Here is a 14,270-nt window from a genome sequence, read left to right on the forward strand (position 1 = left end):
CTTAAAACCGCCTACCTTCTCTGGTCCAAACAAATCCAGATCATTCAGGAGCAGAATCTAAAGTTAGAAGGAGGACATACTGACTGCTGCATTGTTGTCAGAGAAGCCAGCACTTCAACATAACATGTTTCCTTAATGTCTGATCATATAGTAAGGTCACTTTATCATTTCAGTCAGTAGATATGGTACATATCGCTCCTTTAATTATTGAACACTTGAGGTACTTTCCATCCATGTTGGCATAACATATTTCTAATCTTGAACTAAAGGACAGATAAGTCGTAGTTACAGAGGTTGCTTTCGCTCTCCTACACCTCAGAGCTTTGAGCTACAGATCTGAATTAACCACAGCTGAATTTCCTGCATCTACCACTCAACCTTTTCAAAAGACCGAGTGGAACGTTTGTGTCACAGGCGACTTGAAAAAAACACTGCCCCTCCCCCTCACCCCTCCACACCAGTGAGTGACACCTTTTTTTGTTTCATCTTAATAAAGTCAAAAACCACAGCACCTTTTGTTTAGAAGCCCTCTGTTGCAGTCGAAGAGAGCAGCCGATTAATTCATCTTCATCATCATCTCCAGACACAAGAAGATCTTCTTCATCATGAGGAGCGCTCACATCCTCCTGCTGTGCATGCTGGGAGCTGCTCTGTTCTCCTCCGTCCTCAGCAGCAGTAAGAAAACAAAAATCATTTAAATCTACTCTCTTTGAGACGATCTGAAAGTCTATAACTGTGTGGTCTTTTCTTCTTCAGGTGCAATCGGCCCCGACGACTGCTGCTTCAAATTCTACCCGAGGAGGTTGAACAAAAACAAGGTCCGCTCGTATTACATGACCGATGAACGCTGCCCGAAGACCGGAGTCATGTGAGTGTTTGATCCCGGTTTGACGCTTTTATTGAACTTTGATTCTTCATTTAGAATTTGACTAAATCTGATGCCCTCTTTGTTTTGATTTTAATTTCTTTATACATCTTTATTGTTTTGTCCTTTTGTCACCAAGTTGGTTTAAATTTTCCATTTTCTCTCCTGCATTGTATTTAATTTAGAACTGTCAAATGATTTACATCTTTTACTTGTGATTAATCGCATATTTTCGACAGTTCATAAAGATTAATCGTATTGTAATTGCATGTGTGACATTTGAATATTTTGTTTTGTTTATAATATTTTTTTTAAATGAACACCTGATGTGTCAAACATGAAACAAAACAGAACTTCTTTATTCTAAATAGTTTTTTTAAGGGGGTCCACTCACGACTTTAGAGAGTTTACAATCTGTGGCAGTCATTGTCATTTAAAAATAAAAAGGTAATCTACAATCCAAACAGGTCATCCTTTGTTGGTCTTTCTTCCTTTCATCTGAAGTTCTTTAAAACAAAGATAATGAATCTAAAATCAGTTTCATTTCTTTTTCCTTCCAGCCTGGTCACGGTGAAGTCTGTTAGCATCTGTGTGGATCCAAACCTCTCCTGGGTCGAGAGCATCTTGAGGAGTGTGGATGAGTCTCGCTTTTAAACCAACTTCCTTTCAGTCCATGCACTATAACAGCATGCCCATATATGGTCGTTATGTTTGTATTGATGTGAAAATCTTCTCCAAGCGAGAAGAACCTATTAAACCATGAATGTGCTTACAAACAGACTTATTATCCTTTGTCTTTATCATAACTTTAAAATGTTTTTTTAACTCAACTTTTTAAAAATCTTAATAAAAAAATGACTCTTCATTTGTCTGTTCGTTCTTTCATGGGAGATTTTCACATTGTAAGGCTGGCTGCTTTCTAAACCGGCTGTTAGTCGTAGGACACACTGATTCGGCTCAAATGGAGTACGCAGGATGCGAAACAGTCATCAGCAGAGATCGGTAGTCTGCTAAAAATACCGGTCTGCAAGTATTCCTCTTGTTTCCCACAATTCAAAGCGCCAGGTGAGAGATTGATATGAAAAAAAAAATGTATATAAAGAAATCATGAAAATGTATCACTTGCTATTTTGAAGCCAATGTAGAAGTGTAAAATCCTGCAATTCATCGAATGTCGTTTTTACAGCATAAATTAACATGTTTACAGCCTGGTACAAAAAACAATAGGTCTGATTAGTTATTGTCAATAGGTCTGATTAGTTATTGTCAATAGGTCTGATTAGTTATTGTCATCACTGTACGGGAATGATTTTTTTTTTTTTTTTAAACGGATCTGTTTTGATTTCATGAACAATACGTGTTATCCATAGTTAGGCGTGTAGCTGACATGATTGAGAGGTGGACGCGATGTAACTGTTTGTCAGGAGTCTTAAAACCCGCCTCAGCTCCAGCTCTCAGCCTGTCGTTAGGTTGACTGAAAGTTAGACTGAGACAGGATTTCCAACATGGCGGCTGCTGCTGATGAGCCTCTGGCGCCCCCTGCAGGAACAGAGGGCTGACGTCACTCAGGCTTCAAACATGAATATTTACAGTCTACATTTTGTGCACGACAATGTACCAGGACCAACCTTCTCTCTGTTGAGCCGGAGAGTCGCTACACATATTCTAAAGAACTCTTTGTCAGGTAATGACAGACTTCTCCTGGGTTTTCATGATGATCTGAAACTTGATGATCAGAAAAGTACTTTCACTTTAATCAGAATCAGAATCAGCTTTATTGGCCAGGTATGCTTAAACACACAAGGAATTTTACTTTGGTAAACTGTGTTCTCTTTGTACAAAGGTACAATATTAAATATCAACAATAAACACAAAAATAAGCAAAGACTAAGACCCCGAATTTCCCCTCTGGGGATCAATCAAGTACTATCCTATCCTAATAGGTACAAGGCTAAATAGGATAATATAAAATAATAGTGCAGTGGAGAGTAATGCAAAGATGCTGAAGTAAACATGAGTTAGTTTTTACAGTATATGGTCATTTAAATTAAATAATATATGTATATTCTGCTAAGGGAATTGTAACATTGTATACGTTCATTCACAGTGACAGTTTTGTTCCAGGGTTATTTCACAGCGACAAACAGTTTTAACCAAACTGTTTTGGGTTGTGCAATGTGGTTGTAGATTTAATTAGTTTCTAAATGATTTGGCAGCATTGAGCCAGAAAACTAGATCCTAAATGTGCCACAGGTTACAGGGCCTGCATGGAGCCCCTCAACGGGCCCCTCATCAACCCGTGCAGGGCCTCCAAAGAAATTGACTGGCCGATGTTCTGACATCACCGACAGTCATCACGTTGTTTCCAAGGCTGAGTTATCTGTCCCAAATATTAAGCAACACAAGCAAATGACTTATCTGTGTTCTATATTTAATATCAGACCGGGTTTTCTTAAAATGATGACACATAGCCGGAGTTCATCTGGACTAAACGTTTATCATCTTAAAGCATCTCTGTACACTTTGTGGTTTTAAAGGTTAGTCAAACATCACATAAGACACACCCAGTGGTGAACCTCTTTCCCTTTGAGATGTTTTTTGATGATATGTAGAATCTGCCGTTTATTAAACCTCCGCTCAGGAGGAAAGACGCAGTCCGCCCGGCCCCAGCGTGCAGATAGAAACATGCATTGGACGGTGCAGGTCACTGTGGTGCTCGTGAACATCGCATGGATCCTTTTCTTCTTAACAACAGATCCTTTCTCAGGTAGGAGAAACCTGCACACAATATGAGACGGCTGTGTGTTTACAGAGTGAAGTGAAGGTAGCGTTTGTCTCTTTGCAGCGACAGTACGGAGGAGAGGTGCTGACGAGGAGGAGGGGGTGATTGGAGAGTTTTGTATTCAGCTTCCACAAGATAACATCACATCTGAGGGTAAGTCCATGTGTCTGCTCTAAGGAGATGAACAAACACATGCTGTGTATTTTATATTTAGCTGATTATTGCTTTGAATTTCTTATCGACTAGAAATCATGATTGTCAACATGCCGATGTCAGAACCAGAAGCTGAAACTCACATCATGTAAGTAAATGTGAATTATTTACTTCATTGTAACTAGTTGATCTGTTATCTCATTTTCACTCTCCGTCACAGCTATTCCTCCGTTGTTAAATGTTTCTCCTGCGGTTGCTCTTCATGCTTCGTACATGAAACATATTTGAAACAAGCATGTTTTTAAAATCTTCAAAATGAACTGCACCCTCCTGCCGCTGAAAACTAAAGTCCTGTTCTTCCTCTGTTGTTAGGGACGATAACGGGACAACCAGTCCTCCACCTGACCTGGACCTGACCTCCACTGAGGTCGTTTCTACTGAAAGCTCCGCCCCTTTTCCTCTCGACAGCGACCCTGTGGAAGAAAACCCCGGCCGTAAACCCCCACCTTTATTGTCTCCCAGTGAGTGCAGCGCTGAGAATGCCATCACCAAAACTCTGTTGACTTAAGTATGAAATTCACTTTATAACAATATAGTTTTTTATTTTTAAGCAACATCATCGCACTGCTGCCCAGAAGACTCCCCCAGACTTCCCGATGATTTTGAACCTGGTACGCGTTTCGAAAATCAGGCTCCACCTGAGTGTCCTGCTAAAGCTATGGTGTGAGTATAAGACAAAAACTTTCAGCGTCATTTAAGACGCTTTAAACATCTGATCTATGAATCTATGAAAACAACATGACAAATCAGGGTTTACACATTTCAACGTTTGTTTATACGGAGCGCAGATTGTCAAGTTGCTCACACTAGAAATAACAAAATTACTTCCTTCACATTCAGCTCGAAAACGTTTTGTGAATTTTAAGTTTTTTTTATCACATTGAGAGCAACATTTGTCAAATTTGTCATATTTATTTTTTAAGAAAATTTCATTGGTAAATCTAAATGTTAAATCTAAATATAAAATCTAACTGTTCATTTTAAAGGGGACATATTATGTAAAATCCACTTCTACAGTGTTTCTGAACATATATTTGGGTAACCTGAGTGTCTACTGATCCACAAAATGTGAAATAAACCCATCCAGTCCTTTGTTTGTGGTCTGCATAAGTCTTACAACACAGAGAAAAATGCTCCGTTTCAAATGTGCTCTCCTTGTGATGTCACAGTGGGATTCTGGTAAAAAAAAAAATCCCCTCCCCTGGTATCTCCATCCATAGACTCCACCCCCAGCCTAGAACAAAACTTTTGCACAGGTCCGCCATTTTTATTCTCACTACAGAGGAGTGATATCTACGGGGAAAACTCAGGGGGGTCATTGAATTTAAAGAGACACACACACAAAAACTGAGTGTTCTGAGAGAGCTGGTTTATACAGGGTCACAAACCTCCTCTGGTGCTTGATTCATGTTATATTTTGACCAAAGCACAGCACAGATGTTTCATTCAGACAACAGGGGACTGTTTGAAAAGGTGGAGAAGGGGGAGAATATGTCCTCTTTAAAGGTTAAATCTAAATGTTAAAAATTCATGAAACAAATATTTCTAAATATTTAGGTGTAATTCTTAATATTATTGATCAAAGTGAAATATTTGGAATTGCAATATGTATTTTTAACATTTAGATTTAACATTTAACATTTAGATTTGATTTAACATTTAACATTTTAATTTGCCAATGAAATAATCTTTAATTTATTTTCACACAAAAAATAAATAAAGTTCACAAATACTGCCCTGGATGTAATTAAAAACAAAATACTTTCATTTTCAGAAACTTTTTCCAGCTTAAAGTGGAGAAATTAAATCTGTTATTTTTAGTGTAAGCAACTTTACAATCTCTTCCTCATATACATATATGTGCGTCTCCTTATGTCACACTGTGATAGTAAAACATCTTTTCTTTCTACAGAGTAATAACACCATCAGGTCAACGATTCTGCTACAATCCAAATGCTCTGTGAAGTTACCTCGATGGATGAAAGACATCCTCTCTCTCCCCGCTGTGAAGCAGAAACATGGAGCTGAATGACAACACGATCGATCGTTTCCATGTTAAAAGTGACAGAGACATTTAAAAGTTTGGTCTTCTCTGCTCTATGTTGTTAGCAGGCACGATGAGTGTTTGTTTTGTGTTCGTTATACAAAAGTGAAGCCAAAATTAAAGTTGTAGTACTCGAAATCGGTCTTGGTCTCAATTTTGATTTATTTCCCTCGGTTACGACCTCGGTCTCACCCTGCCTTGGTCTTGGTCTTGACTGGACCTTTATCCCTCAATGTGTCGGTCTTGTCTTGGTCTCGCCCTGCCTAGGTCTTGGTCTCTACTCGACCTGGATCCCTTCATGTGTTGGTCTTGTCTCGGTCTCGCCCTGCCTAGGTCTTGGTCTCGACTGGACCTTGATCCCTAAATGTCTCGGCCTTTTCTCGGTCTCACCCTGCCTTGGTCTTGGTCTTGACTGGACCTTTATCCCTCAATGTGTTGGTCTTGTTTCGGTCTCGCCCTGCCTCAATCTTGGTCTCTACTCGACCTGGATCCCTTCATGTGTTGGTCTTGTCTCGGTCTCGTCCTGCCTAGGTCTTGGTCTCCATTCGACCTGGATCCCTTCATGTGTCGGTCTTGTCTTGGTCTCGCCCTGCCTAGGTCTTGGTCTCGACTGGACCTGGATCCCTTCATGTGTTGGTCTTGTCTCGGTCTCGCCCTGCCTTGGTCTTGGTCTCGACTGGACCTTGATCCCTAAATGTGTTGGTCTTGTCTCGGTCTCGCCCTGTCTAGGTCTTGGTCTCCACTCAGCCACGATCCCTTCATGTGTTGGTCTTGTCTCGGTCTCGCCCTGCCTTGGTCTTGGTCTCGACTGGACCTTGATCCCTAAATGTCTCGGCCTTGTCTCGGTCTCACCCTGCCTTGGTCTTGGTCTCGACTGGGCCTTTATCCCTCAATGTGTCGGTCTTGTCTTGGTCTCGCCCTGCCTAGGTCTTGGTCTCTACTCGACCTGGATCCCTTCATGTGTTGGTCTTGTCTCGGTCTCGTCCTGCTTAGGTCTTGGTCTCCATTCGACCTGGATCCCTTCATGTGTCGGTCTTGTCTTGGTCTCGCCCTGCCTAGGTCTTGGTCTCTACTCGACCTGGATCCCTTCATGTGTTGGTCTTGTCTCGGTCTCGCCCTGCCTAGGTCTTGGTCTCGACTGGACCTTGATCCCTAAATGTCTCGGCCTTTTCTCGGTCTCACCCTGCCTTGGTCTTGGTCTTGACTGGACCTTTATCCCTCAATGTGTTGGTCTTGTTTCGGTCTCGCCCTGCCTCAGTCTTGGTCTCTACTCGACCTGGATCCCTTCATGTGTTGGTCTTGTCTCGGTCTCGCCCTGCCTAGGTCTTGGTCTCTACTCGACCTGGATCCCTTCATGTGTTGGTCTTGTCTCGGTCTCGCCCTGCCTAGGTCTTGGTCTCGACTGGACCTGGATCCCTAAATGTCTCGGCCTTTTCTCGGTCTCACCCTGCCTTGGTCTTGGTCTTGACTGGACCTTTATCCCTCAATGTGTTGGTCTTGTTTCGGTCTCGCCCTGCCTCAGTCTTGGTCTCTACTCGACCTGGATCCCTTCATGTGTTGGTCTTGTCTCGGTCTCGTCCTGCTTAGGTCTTGGTCTCCATTCGACCTGGATCCCTTCATGTGTCGGTCTTGTCTTGGTCTCGCCCTGCCTAGGTCTTGGTCTCTACTCGACCTGGATCCCTTCATGTGTTGGTCTTGTTTCGGTCTCGCCCTGCCTTGGTCTTGGTCTCGCCTGGACCTTGATCCCTAAATGTCTCGGCCTTGTCTTGGTCTCACCCTGCCTTGGTCTTGGTCTCGACTGGGCCTTTATCCCTCAATGTGTTGGTCTTGTTTCGGTCTCGCCCTGCCTTGGTCTTGGTCTTGACTGGACCTTTATCCCTCAATGTGTTGGTCTTGTCTCGGTCTCGTCCTGCCTAGGTCTTGGTCTCCATTCGACCTGGATCCCTTCATGTGTCGGTCTTGTCTCGGTCTCGCCCTACCTAGGTCTTGGTCTCTACTCGACCTGGATCCCTTCATGTGTTGGTCTTGTCTCGGTCTCGCCCTGCCTAGGTCTTGGTCTCGACTGGACCTTGATCCCTAAATGTCTCGGCCTTTTCTCGGTCTCACCCTGCCTTGGTCTTGGTCTTGACTGGACCTTTATCCCTCAATGTGTTGGTCTTGTTTCGGTCTCGCCCTGCCTCAGTCTTGGTCTCTACTCGACTTGGATCCCTTCATGTGTTGGTCTTGTCTCGGTCTCGTCCTGCTTAGGTCTTGGTCTCCATTCGACCTGGATCCCTTCATGTGTTGGTCTTGTCTCGGTCTCGTCCTGCCTAGGTCTTGGTCTCCACTCAGCCACGATCCCTTCATGTGTTGGTCTTGTCTCGGTCTCGTCCTGCCTTGGTCTTGGTCTTGGTCTCGACTCGGCCTCCAACCATAAATGTGTCCTGGTACAAGCAAGCGGCAACCTCCAATGTTGAAAAATTAAGTTGATGTGAAGAGTCATGACAATGACGAGCGTGGTGCTGTCCCAAAGTTGAACTGTTTTCAACTAAGAGGGCATTGACAAAATGACAGCTGAGGCCAAAGGCTGAAAATATCAAACTACTTTGGTTTTGTTTAGAAAAAATTTATTCATGTCTCTCACATTATTGAGTTTATTTTTGTCACTTCCTCTTTCAGAGATTAGAAGAGTTGTTCAACAGGACTTTTTGACTGTTGCAGTTTGTTAAGGCCAAGATGTATCGAAATAAAAAGGCTGAGTCATGACATGTCGGTTTATTAAGAGATGTACAGCCTGTTTGTAGATAATTATAACGATGTTTAGAGCAGGTGAAATACTCATCTTAACTCGAGAGACAGAAAAGGGTGAACTGCAATAACTTTGTGTTGCTGTTTTTTAACTTTAATGTAAAAAAAACATTTAACAATCAGTCTCATATTTATTCAATCACACACGTGTTAATCACAGAGGCTAGACAAATAACCAAGGAACCTTTGCTCACTTTATTTGTCGATGTGACAGCCAGAGATCAAATCATGAACTGTGCGAATGATGGACGACCAGAGCTTAGCTTGTGTTGACTCAAAATGCAGTATTTTGTTATTTTGATTTTTGATGAATTGGCATCATATCCAAAGCTGCAGCTCGATTACAGGAACAGAAATGTTTTGGGCTGTTGTAGGGCATTGCTGTTGTTTAAATGTATAAAATAGGATGGGTAAAAAATAAAGCGATTTCAGTTGGACTGCAGTTTGTGTCGTGTGTGCGTGAGAGATCAAATCACACCTTCTGCAGAAGATTAACTCTAGGTTTTGTGGTCAAATGGTAAATTACACAACTCTGCATCATGGAAAAACACCTGCAGATACACAGATAAAAGTGTTTTTAGGTCTTTTCAGAGTGGTTATATACTGCAACACACATGTATCCCTCACAGTCAGTACATCAGTAGTTGTTAACACATTCATTGAACCATGCATTGGACTGCCAAGATCACCGTCGCTCTCCTGAATGTGGCATGGATTTTCTTCTTTTTGCAAGCAGATCCTTTCTCAGGTAAGAAGAGTCATGAAAAGTTTGTGCTCTTACTCACAAAGTTGCCGTTATGTATGGGGCCCCAAAAGGGACATAAAGGGAATAATTTAGGTTGATTCAGAGAAACTCTTGATAGTTCCCGAGATCAAAGACACATTTGTGAGATCCTGAGTAACTTTTGCTCGATCCTAAAAAGGTTTTTGCAGGATAAATTGCTCCTTCAAGTCACGGGCGCTCAGAAAAGCGCTGTTTCTTGGGATCTCAAAAACAGTTTCTCAGTTCCTAATCTGAATCTTTATTTCCTTCCTCGTCCCTTGTGAGGCTCCATAGCTTGTGTCACTTTGCTAACTTCACATAAAAATGTTTAAGATAATGCAGAGAGTACTGATGAAGTTGTGTTGATTTTCCCGATCTGTTCATGAAGCTGTGATGGTGTTTTCAGTGTTTGTGGAGAGAAGGAGCTCGGATGAAGAGATGCTGTTTGGAGAGTTTTGTCTTCACCTGCAGTCCGATACGAACCCGACATCAACTCCACATTCAGCCATCGACACCTCGGATAAAACCAACAACACAAACACAACAGCTGAAGGTAAGCCATATCTGTATTTATCTGTTATATCTGTGTACTTTCTCTTGGGTTGTGTGATGAAGAAGGCATAAACATTCACTTTTTCACACCGTATTTCAAAGATTGAACAACACATTCGATAACCCTTCCATACTGTACAGTCGATGTGTTTTTGTTTTTTTTATTGTAAAAGTTGACTGAAAGTTACTTCAAAATCCTGTATCCATTCTGCACAGCTGGATAGTGTATTGCCGAGAAAGTAGTGAGTATTATTGAAATAATAAATGCATTCATGGAAGGCAGAGTTTTTTCTGTTATGACGAGGCGGAGGCTACAAAATTAAACACTTCAGACACCCCTCTATATTGTCATAAGATAAGATACTTCTTTATTTATCCCACAACAGATACATTTACATTGTCACAGCAGCAAAGAGCAAGGATTGCCAGAATAAGAAATGTAAAAAATATTAAAAAATAAAACAAGATAAAATATAGATAAAAAATATACATCAGCTAACATTTAAAAAAAATGTAATGTCATTTCTGGACTACTAATTTAATCCATTTTAAAAGTTACCAACTCAACTTCTTCCTTAGCCTGACCCCACTGGGACACATTTGAAACTTAAACCAAATTTTATTATTGCTTCATGTTCAGAATCTCATGTCTTGCAGAACGATCTTAGCCAGATTGTTTTGAAAAGTGCTAAGTTGAGTCCAGGGAGTCCACAATGACACTGCAAATTGACACTTGAGAGAGGTACAGAGATAGACATTAAACTGCTGTATTTCTTGAGCTGGGGGTACGATCGTGTTAGCTGAGATTGGATGAACAGGTAGTTTGCTCGTTGTCAAGCACTCTGGTCCACTTGCTTACGTCCATTTTTTCACAGCAGCCACGAAGAGCAACTTGACATCGCATCGAAGTGCTTCCGAGAAGACCAGAAATCCACAAAACTGTCATTGCAACAACACAAAAATGCTACAAAAAGATTCAGAGTTTGTGAGTGTAGACGTCAGACCTCTTGCACCAGGATGTGAGCCCAAGATAATGTAAGTCAGTGAATATTATTTGTTCTCTGATTTAGTAGCTCTGTTATTCTGTTTGAAACAGTGTGTGACAATGCTTATAGCCAGGGGCGTGTCCAGAGGGGGGCGGCCTGGGTCGGCATGAGCCCCCCTTCAAATCTGATTGGCCACTATCGGCCACATCAAAAATCCTTCAATTAAAAACGATTATTTGGGGGCGTAGATTATTTGTATCAATGTATTTATTTTGTGTGTGTGTATGGTAAGATTAATCTTTTTTTGTTCTTGTGTTTCCGTTCGTCTGTGTTGGAAAAGCATGACGTATACCAACATGGAGGTGTGCATGGATCCAGAAGCTTTAATTGGTCTGCTCGCTCTGTAAGTTCTGTAGTTTTTTGGGTGTTGAAAAAAAGCCCTGTATGGCAAAGATGTCACATATTTCTTTGCTTCCATATAGAGACTTGAATGAGACGACTCCTGCTACTTCTGATACTCTGGGAGCAACTTCCTCAGAAGTCACCACAGACTCTGGGATGACTGAAAGCAGCACCTCAGCAGCTTCTCTTTTTACAAACACCCATCGTTCAGCTGCTCCTGTCCCACCGCAGGACAATCAGAACAGATCAGAAGAGAGAGCTAGACCGCCTGGTGAGTCGTTGTCCTCAACATCAATTTTATTTCTTCACCTCTAAAAGCTACTTCCATGTACTGTGCTTCAAGTTTTTGGCTTCAGCATTAGCTGTTTGATGTTTGTTTAACCTTCACTTATATTAATAACAGTAATAACTAATTTTATCTAGTGGTCGAGTGCTGCTTCAGAACTACATCAAAGCAGATACGTGTCTCGACGATTAAGGAAATATTGGTACAACATCCTCCTCAGTGCCCCATACAATCAATCATGTAAGTAGAGTTTGTAATTCATTAAAAAGAAAATGTGCTTTAGTGAAGCTTACATTGCACAACGTCCTGAGACACACACATGTAACTGTTACTAACAGAGATCTTTTGATATTTTCTCTCCAGAATAGTGACTAAAAATGGCAAGAAAATCTGTATGGATCCAGAGAGTATGTGGGTTAAAAGAATATTGAAAGTCATCGTCAAAAAGATGACTACTTTTGAAGTAACTACTCTTGGAGTAGAGCCGACCTAGCGGTCAGGTCCCGTCCCATGTACGGAAGGTTCCAATTCTCCATCCATTCATTCAACCTTCATCTATTCTCAAGAGATCATCACATATTGTTTTATATTCTGTTTTTTTTTTTTTTAAATTAACCCTCGGGTATCAATCTGGACATTTTTCTCCAAAAAGGTGAATTGTTCTTTTATCAATCATTTTGACTGTGTTAGTGTGTATGACATGATTTTTCATAAGAAGTTTTTTGTCTATATACATTTTGAAATTGAATTTTCTTTTATAGGTCTCGGTCTATAGGTCTATAATACACTGTGCACACATTTACCGCCCTCATGGACAAAAATATCTGCCCCCTAAAACTGCTAAAAAAAATTATAAGATATTTTTCAAACAAAGTCTTGGATATGTCAAAGATTAGCATCAACATTGATGAAAATGCATTATTTGGAGGGGAGGGGGTTATATAGTTTATAGATCATTAGTGATGCAAATTACTCCATTAATAATTACACTCATCGGCCACTTTATTAGGTACATCTGACTAGTACCGGGTTGATAGCGCCTTATCCTGCTGGAAGTAGCCATCAGAAGATGGGTACGCTGTGGTCATAAAGTGTTGGACATGGTCAGCAACAATACTGGACGTGTTGTGCCTTCAGAGATGCTCGTCTGCATATCTCGGTTGTAATGAATCCGAGTAGATTAGCAGTTGCTGAAATACTCAGACCATCCCGTCTGGCACCAACAACCATGCCACGTTCAAACTCACTAAAATCAACTTTCTTCCCCATTCTGATTTGAACCTCAGAAGATCGTCCTGACCATGTCTACATGCCTAAATGCATTGAGATGCTGCCATGTGTTAGGCTCATTAGATATTTGCATTAAGGAGCAGTTGAACAGCTGTACCTAATAAAGTGGACGGTGAGTGTATATTTAGCATGATTCAGTAACTTGCATTTGACTTGACATATTGTTTGTGTTTTGTATATTCTGTTTTTTTCATTAATAAACTTTTATCTTTGCTTCATCATTTGTAAAACAGTTTTTTGTTGTTTATTTTAGCGTACACCTCATCAAGCACAAACACCTTTTCTGATTGGACGAAGTGAAAATGTTGTTGTTGTGAGGGCTTGTGTTAGTGCTTCATACGTGTTCTCTCACTCTTCCTCCTCTACTCCTCTAATCCACACAGCAGCAGCCACATTAGCCGACCAAGCTGTCAATCATGGCGTTTAACTTCTAAAAAAATCAGAATCAGAATCAGAATCGGGGTTTATTGCCAAGTACATTTACACATACAAGGAATTTGACTTGGTGTATTGGTGCTAAACAATAGAGGAAAGAGGAAATAAAGCAGAACTAGCAACAACTTAAATAATAGAGTATAAGAAGATATTATAATATATAAAATAGAATTTAAAAAAAATTTAATATAAAAAATTAAATATAAAAATAAAATATAAAAATAAAAACACAAAATGTAGAAAAGGTGCAATGTAGGAGCTGTGCAGTGGACTATGAGAATTAGAAAGAATTACAGCCCACATGAAAGTGTGCATAAAATGAGCGAGAATGAGCGATCCCTTCATATTGCAACACAGCCGAAAGCAAAATCTTCACCTGCCGGACTTCCTTCCTCCTCTGCATCTGAATGATCAGATAACGAGCCTCATGTGATGTTAAAGACGCACAACGTGTTCCAGTAAACTCAGTCCACCTCGCCTGGGGTCACCATGAACACCTTATTCATCAGTCAACTGCTTTTGACGACTCTTCTTCTCCGAACGACTGCAGAAGGTAAGTCCAGTGGCTTATTTAAAACATTATCTATCTATACACTTTGTTTAATGGGACGGTAACTCATGAGAAGAAATGTGTCAAGGATATTGAGAGGATCCTGAGATATTTAACATATTCTTAGACAATCAAATAATCATACATCATGTTATCTTATTAGATGAAGAAGGTAAAATGCCCCTAGCAAAGTCAAGTGTAGGGTTAATGTATAAAATATCGATATATACACCAGCGATTCAATCATTTATCACACAAGTCAGGGCGAGGATTTCAGGCTGTATCGATATTTCATCCCACACCTAATTAACATGC

The 14,270-nt window shown here is 40.8% G+C and overlaps 2 protein-coding genes and 1 long non-coding RNA gene across 4 annotated transcripts; all 3 read left to right on the top strand.

Annotated features, from left to right (window-relative positions):
• Nucleotides 1-509: 509 nt before the first annotated feature.
• Nucleotides 510-1,730, top strand: LOC132958810 (C-C motif chemokine 4-like). The gene is made up of 3 exons (XM_061031862.1): nucleotides 510-675; nucleotides 757-868; nucleotides 1,426-1,730. Exons 1-3 carry the CDS (start codon nucleotides 606-608, stop codon nucleotides 1,517-1,519), a joined length of 276 nt encoding a protein of 91 aa, XP_060887845.1. The 5' UTR covers nucleotides 510-605; the 3' UTR covers nucleotides 1,520-1,730.
• A 2,637-nt stretch (nucleotides 1,731-4,367) lies between these two features.
• On the top strand, nucleotides 4,368-6,046 carry LOC132958811 (uncharacterized). Its single transcript, XR_009666837.1, has 2 exons — nucleotides 4,368-4,523; nucleotides 5,773-6,046. It is a non-coding gene; the product is annotated as an uncharacterized LOC132958811 (long non-coding RNA).
• Nucleotides 6,047-9,255: 3,209 nt separating this feature from the next.
• Nucleotides 9,256-12,341, top strand: LOC132958783 (uncharacterized). Of its 2 annotated transcripts, none has more exons than XM_061031823.1 (7): nucleotides 9,256-9,439; nucleotides 9,861-10,007; nucleotides 10,882-11,041; nucleotides 11,333-11,395; nucleotides 11,475-11,665; nucleotides 11,818-11,920; nucleotides 12,044-12,341. In XM_061031823.1, exons 1-7 carry the CDS (start codon nucleotides 9,358-9,360, stop codon nucleotides 12,171-12,173), a joined length of 876 nt encoding a protein of 291 aa, XP_060887806.1. In that variant the 5' UTR covers nucleotides 9,256-9,357; the 3' UTR covers nucleotides 12,174-12,341. The 2 variants fall into 2 exon arrangements, with proteins under 2 accessions (XP_060887806.1, XP_060887807.1); XM_061031824.1 differs by having other exon boundaries at nucleotides 10,885-11,041.
• Nucleotides 12,342-14,270: the final 1,929 nt, after the last annotated feature.

This window comes from Labrus mixtus, chromosome 23 (genome assembly GCF_963584025.1).
Source record: "Labrus mixtus chromosome 23, fLabMix1.1, whole genome shotgun sequence".
Lineage (NCBI taxonomy): Eukaryota > Metazoa > Chordata > Actinopteri > Labriformes > Labridae > Labrus > Labrus mixtus.